Below are 25,070 nucleotides of genomic sequence, written 5' to 3'. Positions count from 1 at the left end.
AGCACATCGTTCTTCATTACCTGCTACGAGAAAATACGTACATGGAGCGAAATAACGAAAAACAGTCTGGAAGACCAATTCAGATTAAAGCAAGTTTCTGCGATGCCTTGAAGCTAAAAAAAAAAATAAACTGAAATTAGCAAAGGCGCCGGCAAGCACTTCCCACGATGTTCGTCGATGCAAATTACTTGCTTCGACGTACCGCGGTTTAAAAAAAAAAAAAATATGTTCAGAAGTGCTCCGTGAGAAGCACTATACTTTTCTATACTTCCTGCCTGAATGAGACAGCTTCGTTAATGCAGATATTTTCGATACTGCCCACGCTGAAGTGGGGCTTCGGCTAAAGAAAAAGATATAGCTAAATGGGCCCACGCGAATTTCGGTGAAGAGGTAAAAGGCATCATTATTTATTACTATAGTGCAGGGGGCAGGGAGTCTGTGATGTAAAATAATGAAAAATGAAAGAAGGCCGTCAGCAAGGCTACTCGCACACCGTCCAGCCGTGAAGGAAATTGAGACAGAGCAAATAATAAACGACGCTATGCGAGGCTATCTTTCGCCGAGGTGTTGCGTTACGACGAGAGTTAATATATTTCTACCTCGCTAGCTCTGTTGCGCCTATTGCAGTCTTTTGCGCGTGAGCGAGTTTCAGAGTTAATACGCCAAGTGAACGGTGGCGACTGTTGCGAACCTTAGAAGAAGAAAGAAAATTAGGCCTAAATGTAATTGCCTTTTTTTTTTTTTTTTGCTCACGTGGTTCGACCAGTGATCATCCTTATATATGCGAAAGAAAAAACACTTCTTTTATTTTCTGTTCACGAATCCCACATACGTTATCCCCGAAAAGCTACTTCCTCGGCAGATAGGATCCCGTTTCCTTCTCTTTCACAGACAGCTACTCTTTTCCTTAATCTCCATCCCGCCTTCAATTATGATAAGCGATACAGATACACTGTAGATATTCGCCGCGGCAGCTTAGTGGTAGGGCATCTGCTTGCGCAGTTCGGGGTCGCGGCTAGGATTCCGCCACCGGCGGCTGCATTTCGAGGGGAGCGACATGCAAAAGCGCTGTTGTATGACTTAAGTGAAAACCACGTGGTGATAACTAATCCGGCGCTTTTCATTAAGGCATACCACATAACGAGATCGTACTCTTCCCCAAGCCCGGAAAGCAAGACCACAAAGCTTCTTTTTCTTTTTTAATTTTAACGCTTTAGATAAGCACTGGGTAAGTTTAGGCAGGTAAGGCGCTGTTTTGAAATTCTTTTACGATTTACTTGCATTAAATAAAAAGAAAAATAACCCGCTGACAATTAGAGGAAGATCGGATGGGGCCAATAATATTCTTGAGTTTCGCGCTATCACGGCGCTGCTAATGCGAGAGTGAGGTCACAGATTTCTCAGTACGCATTTATGCTGTTTTCCCTGCAGGAACCGTTCTCCAAAACTGCTATATCCCCGGTCTTTGTGTACTTTCGAATCACAGTTTAACGATCACATATTATTAGCACCTTTAAACAAGCACCTAGGAGGAACTGAAAATCCATGACATTCCATAGCTGGTGCCCGAAATTCGAAGTGTCGAGGCCAAAGGGATTTTCTTCCCCCTACTTTGCATGTACGTGCGCGCGCGATGGCGTGCGTGGATTCTTTATCTTATTTATTATTTTGTGCGACGTTTCTGGCGTACATATATGCTTAAGCGGTACCTAACCGTTATCCCCAAGCACGCTCGTTCGGAGTGCTTTGTGTGCCCTTTAAGAGGTGGTCAAAATTAATCCGGAGTTCCCCGTTACATGCGGGGTTGCATGATAGCCAGTGCGCTAATACTTTGAGGCTTTAAACCCCACCAGACGAGTCACAAATCGAACCACTCGTCGTAGCAAAACCACCAGCGCTCTCTTCCACAATAAGATAGAAAACGAGGCTGATTGGTTTCCCTTCAGAACTGTTAAGTGGCGCAAAAGACACGCGACAACGGAAAAAAAGGATCGGACAGACTCTCAATCGAAACGCGAACTTCGTTAACGAAAGCAGCGAAGTCACCCGGCCACGGCGCCGTGCAGAAAAGAGGGCACGCGTCCGCTTTCATTAGTGCTTTCAAATTGGGAGTGCGCGTTCGTGTGTCCGGTATATTTTTATTTTTCGCTTTGTTGTCGCGCGTTTCGCGGGCCATTTGCCATTACGCTTCCTTCCGTCTGCGCTAAACGTGCGGGGTCTCTCTCTCTCTATCTATCTATCTATCTATCTATCTATCTATCTATCTATCTATCTATCTATCTATCTATCTATCTATCTATCTATCTATCTATCTATCTATCTATCCCGTTCTTTCTCTCTTTATCTATCTATCTATCTATCTATCTATCTATCTATCTATCTATCTATCTATCTATCTATCTATCTATCTATCTATCTATCTCCATTTCTCTCCCTCTCTCTCTCACCTGTGACACGAGCAGCCGGTTGGTGTGAAACGGCTCGGTGGGCGACGGCGGGTGCCGCGAGGGCAGCGGCGCTGGTTCGGCCGCGGGCGTCTTCGCCGGCGCAGGAGGCGGGATGGTGCGCAGCGTGCCGTTCGACTGCGCCCGGCTCTCGCGCCGCCGTGTGGAACCTGCGGGTGGCGAGGAGGAGGACGTTACACGGCGGGCTGCGTCGACCATTTCGACGCCGCACAGACGAGCTGTACGCCGTAAAGAAAATAATAAATAACCGATCGAGCGCCCACTTGAAATTACGGGATGACCGCGCAGAACTCGAGGAGGGACGCTTGCTAGGTCTGGGAGCAAAAAGAAGAAAAGAAAAATGCGGAAGCGGCACACAGGCGCGTTGGCCGCGTGCTTGGTAGTGATTCGTATGTATAAAGCACAGTGCACACTGTAAACTAATTGACACTCTTAAGGGTTCATAAGTGATTCGTATGTATAAGGCACAGTCCATACTGCGAACTAATCGACACGCTTACAGGTTCACAAAGGTGTAAGTCCGTGCATAACCCGCGCAGCTACATGCACTGCTACGGGTTTGAGGGTGTGAACTGTAGACCTAATTACACCCTCGTGCACCCTTAAGGGTGTAAATTAGTTTACAGTTTAGGGACGGGAACAGAGGAATAAGAACGCAAATATGAAACACTATGGAGGACGGAGGGACGATTCTTTAGCGATACCTACCGCTCGATTTCACATCACTTTTATAATCCACAGCTCACGGCCGGCTGACAGCATTGATAGCGCGATAGGAGTGCCCCTCTGACTACTGACGGAGTGCGAAAAGGAATGGAACCGAAAAAAAAAGGCATCGCTAGAAAATCGTGGCCCTGGGCAATCTGCTATACGTTCACGGCTGCAACAGCCTCCTCCTCCTTGTGTTTAGTGGCGCTGTGACAGCCATGTAAGAAAAACAGTTTACAGTGCGAGAAATTCGGCAATATTGTCTATCGATCACGTTGAGTAATGTCATGTACAACAGCGAGAAGTAGTGGCAGTTGGTTGAACAACACTCCGAAAACAACACCAACAACAAAACAAGAACACTGTCACCTGGAGGACCACAGAAAGATGACCACATCGCCCGTGTTGTTTAATCTTTCCTGTAGTAGTGAACTTAGCTCCGGTTTTCTGTTTATTTTCGGAACCGTGATAACACTTCTCGCTGCAGGTCAGTTGGCGAAGCCATCGTAAGTGAACGTGATCAAACAAACGGCACGCCTGCAATCAGTGCTATTTTCACGTCGCATATATATTATTTGTCGTCATCAGTGAGAAGATCTCCGACGCTACAACAACACGTCGCCCTGAGTGCTACGTCCAGCAATAGTGGAAATGTGTCCGATAGCGCCCAACGAAAAATACAGTCTCCGCGGTGAGTCGGGTTAAAGAAACTCATTTCTTTCATTATGACGTGTAGACAGCGACTGCAGATAACTAATAATGAATACGCCGAAGGAAATGGACTCATTACCTCGATGAAAACATGCGACAAAGCTTCGACACATTCTTAACAGTGCGTTTCTGAGCGTTCTGCTTTGTGAATATACTGTCGTTTGTCTTTTATCATCTGAATACATTATTCACTGGTCGCCCTCAGCAGCACGCATTTCGCATAATTTAGCACCTGTTTCACACAGAAAGTGCTTCTTTCTCTTTCTTTTTTTTCTTTCTTTCTTTTTTTGCAATGAAGTTGTGGGAATGATCCTTATATAGGCAATTCGTAATTAACTGCGTCGGGCATCGGTGTATGTTTCTCGATCACTGCAATATTAAATGATAAATAAAGAATAAACTAGATGATTGATTCAAATCTTCTGAATAACTAAGTTCCTAGTTAATTATGTCGCAACCGTAGAATTTAATCCCTCTCCTGACCAGACTGCAGCCTCAACACACGGGACAACTCGTCGACCGATTCCGACACCTCGGCCAAGATACAAGTCCTCGGATCGAGCGAACCAAACGAAGCACGACAAAGTCCCCTCTTCCACCGCAGAGGAGCCATTCCCTCCCCTTGAACAATAAAATAAATAGAGCAATTCCAATGCCTCAAACTCCACTCCACTATTTAAGCAAGGTCAGCTGTTTCCGTTTGAAGCAGATAGTACAGCCCCGGAGTATGAGTTCAGTTTCCGTTAAAAATTCACTTCTATCACATGCAGACGAATAATCCAGGTACACACGAACGGTCGACGGATTGTGGGCAAGAGTTCCCCTTACGCCGCGCATGCCACCATGTATTGTACTTAACGACGCTGCTCTGCGCGTGATTAAACTAGCACCGTAACGGATAAAAAGTAGTTCGCGGAAAAATAAATCAATCGATGGCCTATAGGTGGCGATATAGGTATTACACACGGAGTCAAAATGCTCGCAGCGCGAAATGGAAGACAAACGACCAGCTGCCCCACACGCTTGAGCGACGCAAGGCTTCCGACTTCAGCAATGCATTTCCGGCCCGAAACGGTCGTCGCTGTGAGCTTTCGAGCACAGACCGTCGTTCTCAGTACTTTGGGGACACGCAGACTGCGCACGACAACCCGCATTAAAAAAATATATATACAAAAAAAAAAAACTTTGCAAACGACGTTGACGCTGATGTCCGGCAGCTCCGATAACATCCAGGTGCCCGGAATAGCATCGAGACGCTAATGGCTTTTACAGCGCGCCGACAATATAGGCGCAAGTATCCTCGGTGCCCGCATCTACGGCGACGCCAAATAGCTTGCATATTGCGTGCTTTCGGCCCGTTATGTGGGCGTGCATCCATTAAAACCATCGCTGCCGCATTTAGTTGCTCTTTTTGCCTTAACGCGAGTTTGAAGACTGGGACACGCCTCTGAGTGCAAACGGAGAACGTACCACGTAGCCGGTGCTCCCCGCGCGAAGTGCGCAGCAAGTTCTTAAGAAGCGGACCCTTCGTGAATTCCGCGTGTATAAGAAAGAGATCATGCGGAGAACACGTTAAAAACAATACCTGGGTTCGACATAGTAGTTCTGCAGAAACCCGCAAGGTGGAGAGAAGCAATTAATAAAGGGAAAATCAGACATCCACCCAATGGGTTGATGTCTGATTTTCCCTTTAATACTTGGGTTCCGTATGTTACGACGATCATTGTGATGATCATAATAACGGAAGTGACAAGACGGAGCCAGAACTGTGATTATGTGCAAGCGTACTGTGCTTACTAAAGAACTTGGCGAGTTATTTTTATTTATTTATATTTATTTACTGCACCCTCAGGGCTTACATGAAGCATTACAGAGGGGAGGGGCTAATAGATATAGATAACTATACAAAAAAAAGAAAACACAATCAGATAACAGTGCATAGTCCAATATGAAAATAACGCAAGTTAGAACGACACAATAAGCATACCTAAATATACGGGCACATTATTATACAGACGGGTAATGCAGACGAAATATAAATGCGCGGTATACATAATGAAAGTTAGAGTGAGAAGATAAGCACGTATTGATAGAGCTAAATCATTATACAAAGTATACTGCTTGTAGATTAGGTAGGTAGTACAATGGAAATAATTTATGAACACTACTAGTCAGATGAAAACAGAGCCACTCTACACGTGTAAATATATTAAAGTCAATGTATACTAGATAACGTTAGTAAGTGCCTTACGGAAGTCGTCGGTGTTAGTAATGCAGACTAGTGGAAGGTGATTCCATTCCTAGGATTTTTTCTCTTTCTTTCTTTCTTTCTTCTTTCTTTTTGATGAAACAAGTTACCATAGGTAGACGTTCGGTGGGATGGGATGTTCCCTTTATGACGATGGTCCAAGCGTACAGAAGAGGCTAGTTCGATATAGCGTGATTTTTGAGCATGGGAATAAAGGGTATATTTTATGGAACAATCAAAGGCGAGCGATTTTTCTGCGTTTAGTGAGGGGATATATATTGAGAGCAAGTTTCATGCTAGTTACGCTTGCTGTGCGCTGGTAATTGTTAAGAATAAAACAAACGGAACGATGCCGTACAGCTTCTAAGGTGTTAATTAGACCGTTAATGAATTAATGTGGGTAGGCTGGGCGTCTCTCTGGTGCTTGCCTTTTCTTTATTCTTTAATTTATTTTTTTCGGAGGCGGGTGGGGGGGGGGTGGGGTTGGGTAGGGGGGTTCACTGAAATGCTCAGTGGCACCAAGTCCCAGGACCCAAGTTGGCGAAAAAGAGCGGCACATATCCAATGACACGTATACCCAGTGCCCCAAGTTGGTGCGATAGAAGTTAGAAACGGACATCATACCGAAAAGTGCGTAAACTTTCCAAAATATTATAATCGTATTAATACAGTATTGCCTGAGTACAGGTGTCGCACTGTACCTCATAAAAGATTCGGTTGAATACAGTACGTGCTCCCAGGGAAAGAGAACTTGAGATGGTGAAACCATTCGGTGAAGTACTGCTGATGCGGTCGATGCAAGGACAGTTGCGTTTGGAAAACGTAGGGACAAGGCTTGCGTCACGCAGAGGGCTTCAGCGGTATAACGATGAGTATAATGGTAAGGATCAGCTTTGCTTGCACTCAGAAACGCGGGAGACGGAAAAAGAAGAAAATTCAGCGATACAACTCGACTAAAGACAGAGGTAAATGAAGAAATCGAATGTGTGTCTTCTGGCTAAACAAAACACGGCGAAGCGACGAACAAACGGTAAGGCGTGCCACGACAGCGCGTCTTCGTATTAGGCAACGTCGCACGGGAAACGAGAATACGCGGCCGGATTTCTGGCGGTTTCCAGCTAATTCCGCAGCTCCTGCGGAATCCCGCCGAGACAAACAGAGTACTTGTAAGGCTGCGCCGAGACGCGCGTCGCCTCGTACACGGAGTGGCATCCATCTTGGAAAAGTGAAAGGGGAGGAGCCACGTTCCCGTGAGGGGACCGGAGCGGCAACTCGGTGAGGGTGAAAGTAGGCGAGTGACGAGAAAAACGGAAACAGCCATATAAGAACGCCAGCTGCGCGGTAGCCCGACGAGGCACATCGTGCGTTGACCGAACGGCAACAACAGCTGCAGCAGCAACACCCTCCGTCGTCGGATCGCGCGTTAGCGGCCTGGAAGGCAATGGGACGACGGCACTGATTTCACATCGAAGGGGATCGCTCAATGCGGCCACCTTCGTGAGCGGCCAGTAGTAGCATTAAAGCGATGGTTTTCTTTAGTCCTCGTCCTTCCACATTGCGTTTTGTCACTTTCTGGGGGGTTTATGGCCAATTCGGGACACTAGCTGTCACTGGAAATAAATAAAAATGTCCGGTGTTTGGTTTCTAACCCAGGCGAAGGGGAGGGGGGTTGTTCTGTAAGTGTCCATCTAGTGCAACATGTCCATTTCGTCTGCTGCTGCTGCTGCTGCTGACGAACTGATTGGCTGGGCTGGGGTAGGCGTCAAAAGGAGAAAGGCGCCCCCAGCCAATCAGCGCTTCAGCAGCGGACGAAATGGACGTGATCGTTCTACGCGGACGCTTGAGACAAGTGTGGGACTCTTGATTCCACATTTACGGTGCTGAGATAAACACTACAAAATGATTAAAAATAATGCGCCACTAATGAAAGATCGCTGGCGTTTGTTCAAACGACCTCCATATAGGGTACGTGCAGGTTCCATGCATCGCTGTTATAAATAATGGTGAACTGAATTGACATTGAAAGACAACATACTAGCAGATTGCGTATATTGTCGAGCATGTCGCCCGCAAGGTCGCCAAAATTTTCACTGGCACCAAAGCAATATCACGGTTTTCCACTTTCGTTCGCCATACGCGTAATTACGCGACAAATTACTACGCAGCGTCAGACATGAGCCCATTTCGCACAGCAAGCAATTAGCTCATCGCCCTTTTTTTCCTCCTTTATTTTTATCTCGTCTCTCCTTCAATCAGCCTTCGTTTCTTTTACGCTCTTCGCGACAAAGTGTAGACAACGAGTAATTGCAATGTCTAACCTGGTTGTCTTTCTCTTTTTTATTCCTCCACCTCCTGGGCCATCATCACAAAAATAATGTACTGCCCTTCAAATTAGCTTATTTCTGGCTCGGTAAGGGCGCCGGGCTATTCTTGTCCTGCTGCTTTAACGGACACACTTATCTCCTCTTTCCAGCGTGGGTATAGACCTTCCTACGTTGCTCTTCTGAGCACAACATTCTCAATGGACGCAGTGCTGCTTCCTTATCTTTAGCATCTGTTTCCGCACCCACTGAGTTCCCACATAGCGTATCGCACGGGCAGACTAATATAACGCGGCCGCGCGGCACATCAGTACATAGCGAAAAAATATCCTGACGTTACTACGGAGTATTTCCTTTTTTTTTTTTTTTTGCCCGCAGGTCCGATGGGAAACTAATATGGTACGCGCCCACGCAATATTTGCAGACAGCTAAATCGAGAGCGGCGTCCCAACACTTGTGCAATTTTTTCCAGTTGCTACAGATACACTCTTTCTTTTTCATATTTGAAGCACAGAGTATCTACGCCCCCCCCCCCCCCCCCCCCCCAACTGGAATCGTCCGAACAGGTGGCGGCTATATTTATTTTGTAAATGAAGTACGTAACATCAACTATTTGATTCACATATTGAGGCAGGGTAGCGTGCTATCCTCTTGTATATCTATGCTTACAACATTCCTTTTTTTTTATATTCTCTCCATCTTTTTCTTTTTCGCCAGATATTCTGTTTCGATAGAGCTCCGTCATATCTTTTCTTACTTCATCGATTTGTTCTTTCTTTTCTTTCCTTCTACGACTACGATATTGCAATCACCGACTCTTTCAGTAGACAAACTTCGCATTTCTTGCAGCTAACACCAATGAAGGACTACATATCCGCCTGATCAGCGACGTTGACGATGAATAAAAAAAAATTAATTCTCATTTCACTCCTGATGTTATTTCTTTTTCGTATTTTTACCCTTTGCTAGAAACACACAAAGTTTAATAGGCTGTCTATATCAACGACTACACCCATTGCTTATACCACAATGCCAGAGCTGGTTGCCACAATAATTAATCACATAATAATGCAATGCCGCAGTATTTGCTTATATCACAGAGTACGGCACATACATTGGCAGCACAATGCCTCGCAAGGCTGATCCCATGTCTCTGCACGGCCACCTGCATCGAAAGGGTCTCTTCTTTTCTTTTTATTTGTAGAGGGCTGCGAGGGGAGAGAGCAGGAAGGGAAGGGGAACTCGAAAAGCAACACGCGCACTCCAGTCGCCAAACTACCAAACGCAACAACCTTGTCGGCGTCCTCAGATCCACGCCAACGTATACATTCACAACGAATAAAAACAACTGCACTCTCATATGCAGGATCCCTGACGTCGCATCTCATGGAAGTCGCCCGGCCTTTGGCATTTTCTTCCAAAGTCGACGCATTCATGTTCTTCTTTCTTTTTTTTTTTTCATTTCTCTTCCTGCTGACTTCTGATTAAGAGAACGTAAGAAATATGTTATGGCGGTACGCACTTTAGTTTGCCTCGAAAACAAAGCGAGAGAACGCCAAGCGGCGAAAGAAGAAAAAAAAAGCAATCAAGAAGTTCGCTGTTTCCGCATGAATCTTCGTTTGCTATTCGTGGCGCGAGCGTAGCTGTCACAAAAAGGCAGCCCAAGTCGAAAGAAACCTATGGAATTTTTTCTTTCCTGTTCGCTTCACTTTGCGCATCGCCAAAGACCACGAAAAAAAAAATCTTTTTGTGAATAATGCCGGAAGCTTAGCTGAATGACAAAGGGTGGAAGCAGATTTGAGTTACAATATGAAATCAAAGGTCAAGCAAAGGGAACTTTTGAAATCGTAAACTCGTATTCAGGAAGCAAGACGCAGCTTCTGTTTCACACACACATACACACCCATGTGTGTGTGTGTGTGTGTGTGTGTGTGTGTGTGTGTGTGTGTGTGTGTGTGTGTGTGTGTGTGTGTGTGTGTGTGTGTGTGTGTGTGTGTGTGTGTGTGTGTGTGTGTGTGTGTGTGTGTGTGTGTGTGTGTGTGTGTGTGTGTGTGTGTGTGTGTGTGTGTGTGTGTGTGTGTGTGTGTGTGTGTGTGTGTGTGTGTGTGTGTGTGTGTGTGTGTGTGTGTGTGTGTGTGTGTGTGTGTGTGTGTGTGTGTGTGTGTGTGTGTGTGTGTGTGTGTGTGTGTGTGTGTGTGTGTGTGTGTGTGTGTGTGTGTGTGTGTGTGTGTGTGTGTGTGTGTGTGTGTGTGTGTGTGTGTGTGTGTGTGTGTGTGTGTGTGTGTGTGTGTGTGTGTGTGTGTGTGTGTGTGTGTGTGTGTGTGTGTGTGTGTGTGTGTGTGTGTGTGTGTGTGTGTGTGTGTGTGTGTGTGTGTGTGTGTGTGTGTGTGTGTGTGTGTGTGTGTGTGTGTGTGTGTGTGTGTGTGTGTGTGTGTGTGTGTGTGTGTGTGTGTGTGTGTGTGTGTGTGTGTGTGTGTGTGTGTGTGTGTGTGTGTGTGTGTGTGTGTGTGTGTGTGTGTGTGTGTGTGTGTGCACGCGTGTAGAGTACCGTATATATCTATACACGCATACAACCTTTACTGCGTGTACGTACCTTTTTTACCTAGCCCATTTTTCACTCCTGCTACGCCATAGACGTCTGCCTGTTTCACTAATCCGAGCCGAGCTTTCTTTTCAGGCAAGGAGTTATGGCCGAAATTCTTTGGTTTTACCAAAGGCGTGGAGCGGTCGCTCAAGCTGTGCCAGCGTACTTTTTCAAAACGATCCGAAGGCAACTTTGACGGAAGCTCTAATGCATGCGAGCCCGAAATTGAAGTGTCCACCTCCAGGCTCAGTTTCGAGAGATCAAAAGATACGAGAACTACTCTTCTTCCGGTTCGGTCGTGGCAAAGACGATCAGCTTCGTGCGGAAATGCAGACTGCCACCGTGCTCGCGCACAGCAGCTCTCTTCCTGCCTGTTTCTCCTCCTCCTCCTCCTCCTCCTCCTCCTCCTCCTCATCCTTCCGTCCTTCGGTCGCAGCGTCATCCGAACGTATCCCCGCGGATCCGTTGACCCGCGACATTCTCCTCGGCCATCGAGCCAGACAGGGGGCGCAAATGAGGACACAAACCCTCGTTGTACCACAGCGATGCGGCGGTCGAAGTCTTGGTATACGGCGAGCAGCCGCGGCTTCCGAGAACGGTGGTGGGAGGTGAGCGAAGCTTCTGCTTCACGCCCACGCTCGGAGTGGGACGATCAAAGGGAAGTGGGCGAGGTGAAGCTGTATAAAGTTTGGTGTGCCCCGTCGGATCGCATCGCTTGTGAGCGACCGTGCAGTCGATGAAAGGGCCGACGGCGAAACAAACGTCGCCCACAGCGATTTCACTGGCGGCGATATACATGATTTGACGGAGCGTGATGCGATTCGACGCCGTTGACAGCGACGCGGCGTATGGAAGAAAAGGGTGCCGGGCACTCGTCGACACAGGGTTCGCTGTAGTAGGCGTTGGTTGTGCACTGCTTTGGTTGAAAGCGCAGACTCATTAGAGTCAGTATATGTCTATCCCTCCCCACCACCTCTTTCTCTTTCAAAAAGTCAAAACAGTGCGAATCTGTCTAGCTAACGAATGGGAAGATACGATTTCTCCCCGCCAGTGCAAGTCCAGTTCAGTTCTTTTTGTAGCTGCCTAAACGATGATAAAACGGAGCGCGGCGATTACGAATGCACCGAGAACTGCCCATATTTGTCCTAGTTGGCATTTACGAAAGCCGGCGCCTGGTTTTGTTGACAGGAACACGATCGCAGGAACCGCTAATGCCAAAGGGGTGCGTTTTCAGACGCTTCACGCGACGGCTATCGTTTTGCGTAAGAAAGCATTTCCAAAGTTTTATCGTGGAGGGACAGTACACATCTAAATTCGCGGCGTAAGATTTCTTTCCTGGTCCGTGATTTGAACCCTGTCTGTGTAACGTAACCTCGGAAGTTCACAGCTGCTTTTTATGCGAAGCATATTACTAGAGCTCAACCCAGCTCCTCAGGCGCGGCGGTGTCGCCTTCAATACCACGTGACACCGTGACGTCACGACAGAGGAGAAACGGGGCTCCAACTCGCGCCGTCGCTCGCGGCGTCGCGGCGGTATATAAGCAGCTGCGCTTTTTCTAGGTGGCTTTGGCTCAACTCTTGCAAGATGGGCTGGGTGGGAATCGAACCAGGGTCTCCGGAGTGTGAGACGGAGACGCTACCACTGAGCCACGAGTACGATGCTTCGAAGCGGTACAAAAGCGCCTCTAGTGAATGCGGTGTTGCCTTAGAAACTAGCTGTTTCTAAGGCTCAGGCGTGCGTCGCTTGCTCAGGCGCACATTTCGTTGCCGTGCCGAACGCTGCGTTGCTCGACGCTCACCGCGTCCAATGCGGGGCGCGTAGTCGCTGCGCCGTAGCCCATTGTCTTACACCCCTTGGCGGGTCGACGGGAACGCTGTCGCGTTCCACTCTTGAAGGCGAAGCAGAGTAACGCATGAGTTGTTTCTTCTACTAGCCGAACCAAATATAGCCAAGCAACAGCAGTTCACCAGGCTAAACAGTGGTTCAACAACTAAAATAAAGGCTAGTATGCTTCGCATCCTGGGCTTAACCTTAGCTAAGCCACAGTCATTTTTCGTATAGAAACGGCCCTTCGAGCAGAGCAAAAGAAAGTACAAGCGCGCAGCAAATCCCAGAATAAAGTGATGCGACAGCGAGCGGCGCATGTGCTGGCGCAACTTCGACTGAGGCTGACGCCGCCGATGCCCGCCACGTGACGCCTGCTGTCCTTCTTTCGGCATCACGTGCCTCGTCAGCTCGGCGGCGACGCAGCTATATTTCCCTGTATTCCCTATATTTCCGTCATGCAGAATCCGTTACCCTCTTCAAGACTCTGGTCACGCGAGAAGCTTGCCCGACCGAAACCCTCTCCACCACTACATGCTCCTCGCATCTTCTCAGCCAACTCGATTAAAAAAAAAACTAGGACACCTAAGTAGTTCTTATGAGTTGTGAATGCGAGAGTTACGCCTTCGAGTTACAAAGTCCTCGCCGGCAAGCGAGCGGATTGAGACGCTTGGCGCGTTTTGATTTGGCCTTAGCGACGCGCACTCAGAACACGGGCAATGCGCGGATAACGCAGGCGTCGGAGAGCGAGGGTGACGTGGCGTCGCGACGACCACCTCTCCGCTCACGCAATGCCTGGCGCGCCGACATGGCCTAGCATGTCGTTCGTTCCGCAGTAGATGCTTCCGCCTTTCGCTCTTCCATAAAATCTACCATAACAACCCCTTGTTGAAAGAACAGCTCATCACCCAACCGTCATACATATCATCTAGCTCTGACCACAGTTTCAAAGTTGGTGTGCCGTCTTCACGTACTAAACTTTGTAGCAACGCATTCATCCCTAGCCCAAGCAAAGATTGGAACCACCGTCCCGCCACCGTTGCAGCCATCCTGGTTACCGACACCTTCAAAACCACCATTCATGAAACGCCACCTTGAATACGTCTTGCACAATTCTTGCACAATTCTTTTTTTTATGTTCACCCACTCCTTTCTGTAGTGCCATCGGGCCTTGAAAGTATTTAAATAAATAAATAAATAAATAAATAAATAAATAAATAAATAAATAAATAAATAAATAAATGTGTTCTCTATCAACCGCACTGTTCCGTCGAGGCATTCTCGTGATGTGGCGTCGCAGCCAATGGGAATTTACCTACCGTTTCGCTGCTGCAGACAGGCGCCGGCTATTGCGCTTAATAAGCCATATGACGCTTTCGCAACAAAACCTGTCAAGTAAGTTAATGCTATTCGCTTTCAAAGAACAAAGTGGCCTCCTATACAAAGGGGAACGTCTCATACGCGAGCTGAAACAACGCTGCGGGTCACCGCCCGATGCTTGCGTCTGCGCTTCCGTAAATTTGACGCCATGAGATTGGAATAAAACAGATTGAAATAGTGTTACGTTATAGGGTCCGTACCCAACACATAATCAGTGAATTACTTGATCCCTCATGTAGGTAGACGTCGGGCACTTTGATGTAGTGCTATTCGATTCTGAGTTTATTCCGATCTCCTGACGTCAAATTCATGTACACACCGACGCAGCTCCGCGGGATGACCACGGGAAGTTGTGTCGACAGCCCAACAAAACGCTCTCCTCCTTTGCGGGAGGTTACTTTTTGGGAGGTTCCAAAGCGAATAACATTGCCTAGCGCGACAGGTTTTCTTCTTCTAATTGGCTGACGAGAGGCGAGGAGCGCGCAGCAGAGGAGAGGGCTGGCGCACTGAAAGTAGATAACCGGGTGAGGAGAGTAGATTGGTTCGCTTCCCTTTGCTTATCTTGTGCATGCTGCCTTGTCGACTATAGAGGCGGCGTGCAACAAGGAATTGTAAACGCCGCCAAAGCGTATGCACAGCCAAGCATATTTTGCAGAGCAATGTCGTATACGTACCGAAAGGCCTCAGTAACCTCATAATGCTACGAAACATAATCGCCAACATATTGTCAATAACCACTACAAGACAGAATGCTGTATTTTTCAACATACACAGAGAGAGAGAGACAACAGAACAATGACACAGTAGGGTGGTTTCATCATGGATTTAAGTGTATCTGGATTCTCGTTTCTTCTTTTCGCTCGCTCTTTCTCTCTTACTGGCACAAGGACGTTAGACAGCGCCTCTGGCCAAACGTTCTACAGAGATGCGTGCTCGCAGGCTCAGAAAAGACGACAGCGCCCACCCTACTAGAAAGCCTGCCAACTATCTCTCGGGACGCAGAAGGAAAACGAGTTGTGATAGATGTACCTTCGGGGCGTCGACAAAGCTCGAGCAGCTTTAGTCAGCGAGATTGAAGAGAGCTAAATTTAGCACGGCGCTGCTTCGATCATGTAGTAGTGGAACGGTTGAAGGGTAGACAGCACTTGCTCACCAGCCACAAGGGAAACCAGGAAGGAATCCCTAAAATGCAAAAGAAATGGAATACTGCAGGTGACGTATTTTCTACCTCGAGGAAACGGAAAATCTGATCGGTAGATGCAGGAACAAGTTCGCAGGTTTGCAGACACAACTTGAGTAACCAGACGGAAATACTACAGTGCCTCGCGCGTAGGCGTATGTGTCTTTATATAAACTACCTTGTCCTCTGCGTCGTGAAGCAGTATGCCTTTGTTTTTGTTTTATTCACTCCAACCGTGGTGTTCCTCATCGCACGAGCGGGAGTGCGGATTTTGGGTCAGCCGCCTCACCGCGAACAGTCCGGCCGCGCTGTCGCCGGCGTTTTCTACACTGTCAACACAGATTCCCATCTTCTGTTTCCTGCAAACCATTCGGCGAAGCCCCGTCAGCTGTCTCTTGAATATATTGTGCATTCTTACTTTATATATACGCCCGCAATTTTCGTTTGTTTGTTTACTAGTTTGTAGAAACCCTAACGTAAGTGTGTGTAATGTTGTGCGTTTTTTCACTTTCTTCTGCGTCGTAATTCTCTTTGGGGGAAAGGCCTATCGTCGAGTTAACACCCCCCCCCCCCCCCGAAAAAAAAGAAAAGAAAGCCGCCTACAATTCGATGTGTGGTCCCACAATGCAGGAGACCAAGCCGTAGTGAGTGCTATTGCTTAATTAGCAACGTCAAAGTAATTCCTCACGAATGTAACTACACGCAGATAACACGAATTAAGACAATGTTTACTAATCTACTTCGCACTCGCCCCATCTCCCCGGCGCGGGTGAAGTATAGTGACTACGCACGCTACGATACATTAGTGACTTAGACGAGGGAGCGGTGTCTGTGTGCATAATAGAGGCGTGACGATGATGAAGACATTGAAAAGTCATAGATATCCGTCGAGCTAGACCTCGTAGAATTCGAAACTGGAGTATTTCAGTGCTTAATTATCGTCAAATATATCCTCCATCTCAATACACTAAATACGGAGCCCTCTTATACTTCGTGCTTTCACACACGATATAGCTGGCTCGTATCTTCGCACATGCTTATGCGGAAAGATTTGCTTTGGCATCTAACTATCGAAGACATTAAATGTTCTCTCTAGCACAAGACCATAAGTCAAATCAATATTTGAAAGGCAACGAGCGGCAAACACTGTAAGTAGCTTGTCGTCCATATTCATTCTTCTTCCGCGTCAGGGACGTCGCCAAGGGTCAGGGAGTTTTGGTGCTGCCGTATCTAAGAAATTCACAGAAGCGACAAGAGAGGCAATACTTTCCACTTAAAGAGTCACAATTTGGCACGAGCAGACTCGGAACACCCCCCATTTCCGCGTAACACAGGCTTCGTGCGCACTCGTTTCACTGCAAGGAGGTCAAAGTAACCGACCCTTCTCTCCCCCCTCCCCCAATCCTCCTTTTCTGAGAAGAAGGAGAGGTACATCGCGAGCGAGATAACCTCAGAAGCACAACAGGAGACCGGAGAAACAAACCGGAAGACGCAACGTAAGTAAGCGAGACCGCTAAACGTCACCACTTACATCCCTAACGCCGTCGGAGGAGGAGAAAGAGACGGAAAGTGAAAACAGAACGACCGAAGAGAAACACGACCCGCGCTGCGTGTCCTCCATTAGGCTCCCGCGGACGCGCATGGCAACGGCACCGTGTAAACAAAGCCGCTCGGTCAGCGGCAGCGCTAACCACACGTCGCGGCCGCAGCGGGAGAGGAACAGCGCAACCACCCAGTTCCGGGTTCGCAAGGGCTATCGCGTTGCGGTGTCCACAAGTGCGCTTTAAGCACGTGCCCGCGTGCGTGTGTAAGTGCGTGCAAGACCAAGCGGTACGCAGAGAGTACGCGGCCTTTCCCCGATGATAGAGTCGAGACATCCATTACCCACTACAGTGAACCGAGGCGACACAGCGCGTGGAACGAACGCTAAAGCTGCGCACCGCAAGGGACCGTGTGTGTGCGCTTCTGGGGTTCATTACTGCGGCTCCCACTAGAGCCAAACTCGCCGAGGCCAATCCTAACAGCAGAGTGGCTGCGGGGCGTGTTTCTGTCATATAGTGGGCTAGATGCGAAGAGAGACGGAAAACGAGGTTGCTGCAAGGAATGCGCAGACGACATTACCACGGAACAGTGCCGCGAGTATTTCGCCACGAGTATTTACGTTTTACTGCTAGAACTACCCCTGGCAGCGTTACCAAGCGCCACCACTCACAAACCGTGGCGGCGGATGTGGAACATCGCTTCGCCTGCGGCAGAAAGGATGTTCCGCCACATTTCGATGGGGGCGAAATGCGAAAACACCCGTGTACTTAAATTTAGGTGCACGTGAAAGAACCCCAGGTGGTCGAAATTTCCGGAGTCCTCCAATACGGCGTGCGTCATAATCAGAGAGTGGTTTTGGAACGTAACACACCATCATTTAATTAATTAAAGGATGTTCCACATCTGCCGCCAAGTTTTGTGAGTGGCGGCGCTGGTTAACACTTCTAAGGTTAGCTCCAGTAGTAAAACACAAATACCCAAGAAAGCTAACAGACATGTTTTCTGCCGCAAGTTAAAACACACACAAAAAGAAGACACATTAAGACAACACGCATCTTCTTTTTCTGTGCGTTTTAACTTGCGGCAAAAAACATGTCTTTTAGTAAGCACCGACTATAGCCAACAAGCAGTTCTGTTGAAACCCAAGAAAGGTGGATGGAAAACGGCGCCACGGTAGCTCAACTGGTTAGAGCATCGCACGCGTAATGCGAAGACGTAGGATCGTTCTCTATCTGCAGCAAGTTGTTTTTTCATCCACTTTCATTACCATTAATCTATCATTTCTTCAATTAGTAATTACAAGTAATTTCCCCTATGTTGTCCTTGGTGTTTTTGTTTATTGGTCCCTTATGATTTGGCGATGCTACAGACATTTACGCACACAGCGATAGCGGTTGCAGAGAGCTTTGTCTGACGTTACATAGAGTTGCAGAGCGAGAGGCGTGTGGCCTATCTCCTCCTGTCCCTCCTCCTCCTCCTCCTCCTCCTCATAAAAATGTTTCGAATTCAGAGCAGAAGGAGAAGCCCCCTCTCCACCGTATCGCTTTCAGCAGAGACAGAAAACATACGAACAGGAAATAAGCTCCGCAACGTACAGGATGAAGTTCGTGGCCAGTAGTTAGCTAGACCTAAGCCATTGTGGCAAACTAAAGCGCGTTTGCTTTCACAGATGCGACTAGGAAGTGCTGGCGCCAAAATCCAGGCGTAATTTTGGCGCCACTTCACTACACTGAGTAGGCGTATATAAAAGACGGTCGTGGGAGATTCAGTGCGTAGAACTTCACCGTACTTCGGAGGACGTTTTGAGCTACGCACAGATGTTCACGGCAAAGTAGGCTTTGTCTCGAAACTTTGTTCCGCAGAAAAAAGAAAGGCAGAAAAGCAACCCCGACACACACCAACATAGAAAGCTTCAACGACGAAGCGCGTCACTTGAACTCGTTATGAAGCCTAATGCAGTAGCTTGAAAAGGCCGCGATGTTATGACTGCAGCTACAAGCGCAGCTATATGTACGGCAAAGCGACCGGAAACAAAGAGGCCATTTGCGCTGGAATAAAGGAAACATAAAGAGGTGCAGGTCGTATGCCGGAGAAAGGGTCTAAAAATGCGTCGGTGCTATATATATATATATATATATATATATATATATATATATATATATATATATATATATATATATATATATATATATATATATATATATATATATATAGCTGGGATCTCTTGGTTCGTCGAGATCCTGTAGAAGCAAACAACAAACACTGAATAAGCCGCGCAGGACAAAGCAACAAGATGAATAACCTCGTCGTTCGCACTATGTTACCCAGTTCCCCCAAAGCATCGTGTTCTCAGGATCCGATCCATTAAACTCTCGAGAACACTCCACGCAGACTTGCCGTTCGCTATGACCGCAGTGTGCTCATTTATCAGACTCGCTCTTTTGTTGCTGTTTCTTTACTTACGCAAAGTCACTAACACGTGTTTTGTTCCTGTACGTTTTGTACCGGGAGCGCTACTCGGGTGCATATAATTAAGGGGGCTAAACCACAGCAGCTGCGCGGGAACAACGGTAAAAAAGTATCCTGCGAAGCCGACAGTCTTGGCATAGGTCCACCAGATACACTGCGCAGGCGTTACGAACGGTGCGGACTTACGTGTACAACACTAATGCAGTTAGAACGCTACAAGAACGCGTGGGCGAGCAGAACGGTACGGGAAACGCGCGGCTAAACGACAATGAAGATTAGAAAATTAAGGTGGCTTGTGAAATAAGTGTAATTAGTCTAGCAGGGTTCAAAAGGAGCTAACGACGCTGTCTCTACGGCCAAAGCAAAATGAGAAGCTACACTTTTCATTACACACTTTATCCGGCCAGCCACAAGAAAAGGAAACAAGGAAAGAAAAACGGTTTATGTAGAAAGCGAGAGCAATTGCTAGCACGTCTTTCGTCCAAGGCCCACCAACCTTCAATCTTTCGAGGCTGCTAATTATGTCCCACGGCAAGTTATAACCTCATTTGTTGCCTCTAGAGTTAATGGAGAACGAAGAGCAGATAATATATTTCTCGTTATCGCGGCTTCGCTTGGCGTACTGATGCGCGGCAAACTTACGGTATTGCGGCATTGCTTACTTTGCATGTATGGTACCGTACAATGCGCGACGACACGCGTAATTTTTTTTTGCTGAGCCGCGTTTAGGCCTTTGTGTCCCGGTAGCAAATATACTGCTTCCTTGCAAGATTTTCTTTAAATGACAGCGTATAGTCAACAGGAGAAAGGAGTGGGAACAAAATAAAGGTCCCGCGAAGCGCAATCTACCGACGCAAATTGTTCGATTCGTTCAAGACACGAGATGTGGACTGTCGTCACTGCCGTACTTAGGGGAAACAAGTTTCATACAGCAGCGTAGCTTGTTGGACTTGTTGGCGCGCGATTTGAATAGCAACGAATAGCGCGCAGAGGACGAGACAGTAATTGCTGTCTTACTTATTGTCTATTACGAATATACTATTACTATTACTGACTGCCTCATCCTCTGCGCGCTATGCGTTGCTGTTCAAAGTTTCGGATTCGTTCAAAATGTGGGTTGCACTTCATATTGACGCTAACTTCGCCTTGTAGGAAATCGCTTTCCCCGCGTTACGTCTATCACTGCACTGGAGCAGGAGCTAAAGACGAGGAGCGCGTTTTACCTGACTCCTTGATACAGAGGTGCATGCTGAATCACTGAAAGGTACCTGTATAGCGCAACAAAACAAGGACGCAAGAAGAAACGAAGAAGAAGACAAGCGCATGCTGAATGTTTGCCGCCCAGCGATCACCGCTGAAAGGGAATGACAGCACAACAGCAAGTAACTAGGGAATGGCTTTTGCTTTTCTTAGCGCACGGTGAAGGCAGTACCGTACGTGTTTGTTCACCGCTTACGTAGCAACTATTCCGTTTACACAGCTTTTCTGCGCATTCGAGCGACAGCACGCGCGAGCAACACCTAATTTCCGTCGACAAATGCCGTATGCCAACGGACGGACGCATCAATCGCGCCTCTTCTGCCGCGAGCGATGCTGTCACTAGGTCGAATATTGATTGATTGATTGATTGATTGCTTGATTGATTGATTGATTGATTGATTGATTGATTGATTGATTGATTGATTGATTGATTGATTGATTGATTGATTGATTGATTGATTGATTGATTGATTGATTGATTGATTGATTGATTTTAACGTCACCACAAACGCCTTGGCTATGGAAGACGACGTAAGGGCAGGTCTCAGGACTGATATTGACGCCTTGGGTGTTTAACTTAGGTGAAGCCGAAATAAAGATACACGACCGTCTTCACATTCTTCCACCGTCGGATATATCCGCCGTGGTAAGAAAACAAATCTAGGAGTCTGATTGTTTGGGCTAGTTGGTGATCCATCACAGTGGGTGCACAGGGGGAAGGCAAAAGCAGGACGAGAAAAACACACACACACACACACCGAGAGGAAGCGAAGAACGCTCGGGGGAGAATATCGGCAGACAGACAAGTACAACAGCGCCAGCAGCAAACGAACTATCTCGACCGCTCATCCACGCAAATCCACCAGAGCGTCGCGCGCCCTCGCAGCGACGAAATCCCAGTGTCGAGAGCTGGCACGGCATGCCTGACGTCATGCGTACACATGCAACGCCATATGGCGGCTGAGCCCTCGGCAGTCCGCCGTGACAGCAGCATCGCCTTCGCGGCGCCTGCTGCGACCGCCTGGTGCACGCTTGCGCGTCACACTGATCTGCTCCGAGCTGCTAGCTGGTCACGGTGCTCACGCCCGGACGTAATAAATGCGCTCGCTCAACCTGCTACTCTCCCCTCCCTCCCCCCTTTCTTGCTCTCCTTCGACTCAGCCCGCTCATCTCTCTTATCGCAAGGCACGCATGTCACGCACGCGGACATTAACATATATCCCACCACGCGGCAAGCCTTAGTTCTTCATCTGTATGCATCACATGCTGCCGCATCCCGCTCCTCCTCGCAATCTGCGCGCCTGTGAGGGTGGTGGTAAGAACAAAGGACAGAGCCGGGACAGGCGACACAGCTGCGCAATTTTCTCTTTCCTTCCGCCTTTTTTTTTTCTTTTTATATCTCTAAGTTACAGTGGCATTACTCGGCAATGCAACGTGTTTCGAGCACCGCAGATGGAGTGATTCCAAATGTCACTGCATGCATAAGGTTAGACTGTGCCGCATAATCTCATCACGACAATAACAATCGATAAGGGTTGGCGAATGTTTATACTGGGGGATCAAGTTTAAGACTGATAATGACACCGGGCTGCATGGAGATGAGCAAGTGAACAACATCAGCGGTGTTCCTGCTTGAAATTTTTTTCTTTGTGTATGTAAATGCATTACTGGCAGAAGGTTATTTTTTATTTAGGAAAATCGAATTTTTTCCCGTACTGAATATTTGCTCTTGTTTTCCATATGTTCCTCTTACTTACTTTCTTAGTTACTAGTTTTTTAGTTTGTTTTCTAGTTTTTTTTTTATTTACTAGTTTAGTTTTTAGGTACATTTCTTTAGTTTCAATAAAAATATCTTTACAGGTGTAGCATTATGCCTAAGGTGCTCAATTTCTATTTCTTTACCTAATACGCAAAGAAAGCTTCAGGTTAAAATCTGTACGAAAAGCGTAAACGCCACGAGAACAGTGGAGCACTTTCTTGCCACATACACGTGTTCTTTTTTTTTAGTTTTTTTTTTCGCATGTATGACCTTAGTCTACGTATAGGGATGGAGTGCTTATTCGAAACGTCCAGTGTATGTCAATACCATTTCATACATTTCACACATTTCATATCCGAAAGGTCTCCCTTTACGTGCGTCAAAACATCACATATTCTGCTGAAGACATATCCTTCTGCGCCTTTCTTTAGACGCCTTTTATCTTCCCGTATCCCTTCCCCTATAGTGCAGAGTAGTAAACCGAACATTACCATCTGGTTAAGCTCCCCGCCTCTTCATCTATCTATCTATCTATCTATCTATCTATCTATCTATCTATCTATCTATCTATCTATCTATCTATCTATCTATCTATCTATCTATCTATCTATCTATCTATCTATCTATCTATCTATCTATCTATCTATCTATCTATATATCTATCTATCTATCTATCTATCTATCTATCTATCTATCTATCTATCTATCTATCTATCTATCTATCTATCTATCTATCTATCTATCTATCTATCTATCTATCTATCTATCTATCTATCTACCTATCTATCTATCTATCTATCTATCTATCTATCTATCTATCTATCTATCTATCTATCTAATCTGTATATCTTTGTCCAGTGCTGCCCTTTGGCTTGCTAAGGCTCCTGTAGTCGTAGAGGTTTGCTGTTCTGCCATATTTTGCGCGAAATTTTGTTGAAACTCTGCTGACGCGACATTATAAAGGCGATGAAAAATCACTACAATGAGCTGAATAAAACAACATACTAGGGTAAAATTTTTTTAGCCTCAACTTATTTCTCTCCTAAACCCAACGAGAGCGGTTCCTGACTCGTTCGCAGTCGCAGTGAGCCCTGCGTATAATTGCGTCTTAAGCTCGGCTATTAGCGGCACCACGTAGCTGCGGCGGCGCACCTGGGACCGCAATATAGTCCGTGCCATAATTCAGAGAGATGCTTCCCATTCAAAGGGGGCTTTCTTCGCCATCTTGGAGAAAGAAAAATTCGCACAGAAACTCCTTTCCGGCAGTTGTCTAAGTATGCGCTAGCATTGTGCGACTTGGTCATCTTCGCGCAGCCCGGTCTCATTATCAATGTTATGAAACTTGACGCGGCTAGTACGAACGACAGCGCTGCTGCGACTCGAACTTGTTCGGACGGCGGCGCAAGGTGAATTTATAACGCAAGCATATTTAGTACTGCAGGTGGCGGCGCCAGGTGCGCTGATGACGTTCCGATTATTATAAGCCGTTATCGCTCTTTACCGCCTTATACATCCGCGTCGAACCATTATGAACCGTGATCAACTATACTCCGGCGGCGGCTGCGTATGGCACGGCCGCGCGGACCACGTCTTGAAAGCGACCTTCGATGCGGACAAAGAGTGCCGACTGCTGATGGCTCCGCGCGCTACGTTTTCGCCGCTTCACGCTGAAGAGAGACGTGCGGGCCCATATTTTGAAAGAGATCTGTGAAAGGGGCAGGGTGCGGCGTTTGCTGAGAGCTGCGTGAGCGCTGTGTTCTCGCCGCTTCGTTCGCGTTGAAGCGACAGGCAGCACGAAGGTAAAGTCGCTCGCTGCTACGGGCTCTATCTTGACAGCGATCGTCTTACGTGACGAACGGTCGTTCCTTTTTTTTTTTTTTTCGTTGGGTAAGCATATAAATGCTTACGCATTTAAACGTTGCTCAATAGTTCAAACCTCTTGAGAAAGTTTTCGCATAGGCATTTGCGCACGGTGGTGATCTCCACCTCGACAGTTGCTTTAATGTACTCGGAGCAAAAGCGTTTGTGGAAGGTTCTCGCACTGTCGAACTGCAAACGGGCAACTAAATGCATGTTTGAGCCCATTTCTGTTAGGTTTCTACTTACAAGAAAGAAAAAGGAAAACGAAGAAATCTCGAGTTAGGTTAAGCTGGTTGTCATGTGACCAAAATATGAGTATACATAGGTATGCGGCCCCTTGTCCTTCAAAGGATTCCGCCTCTCCTGATAGTGCTTGGTTATTTCGATGCTTTCATTCTCCTACACATTTTAGAGTTAGCTGAGATTCTCTTTTTCTGGAATAGCTGGTAGAACTCGTCACGAAGTGCAATTAAAGGAGTTGTAGCGGTATTTGAATGCTTCCTCAATATAACGAATGGGTGATTTGTTTAAAAGCTGTTTGGTTTTGCTTGCCTCATGGTGGCACGTTTAATCATTGCCATAAATAGGCACAGTTGTTAATCGCTGGGTTTGTCTGTATAGCAACCCTAGACACGACTAGCCGCCTCATGAGCAATGTTACAGCTACAACATAACTGCACCCATAAATGTGATGACAATTATCCTCGCGTTATCGTTGTTATCCTGCTCCCACGGGTGTTCCATAAGTTATAACATCA

At 47.1% G+C, this 25,070-nt stretch overlaps 1 protein-coding gene across 7 annotated transcripts in view; it reads right to left on the bottom strand.

Moving 5' to 3' along the window:
• Epac (Exchange protein directly activated by cAMP) overlaps window positions 1-25,070 on the bottom strand; it is a 794,549-nt gene that overhangs the window by 97,008 nt on the left and 672,471 nt on the right. For all 7 annotated transcript variants that reach the window (XM_050187979.3, XM_072286537.1, XM_050187981.3 and 4 more), the window contains one exon: window positions 2,448-2,614. In XM_050187979.3, the coding sequence (XP_050043936.1) occupies window positions 2,448-2,614 (167 nt within the window). The remainder of the gene's footprint in view (window positions 1-2,447; window positions 2,615-25,070) is intronic.

This window comes from Dermacentor andersoni, chromosome 2 (genome assembly GCF_023375885.2).
Source record: "Dermacentor andersoni chromosome 2, qqDerAnde1_hic_scaffold, whole genome shotgun sequence".
Classification (NCBI taxonomy): domain Eukaryota; kingdom Metazoa; phylum Arthropoda; class Arachnida; order Ixodida; family Ixodidae; genus Dermacentor; species Dermacentor andersoni.
Note: the sequence above shows the minus strand (reverse complement) of the source record. Positions and strands in the feature narration are given on the sequence as shown.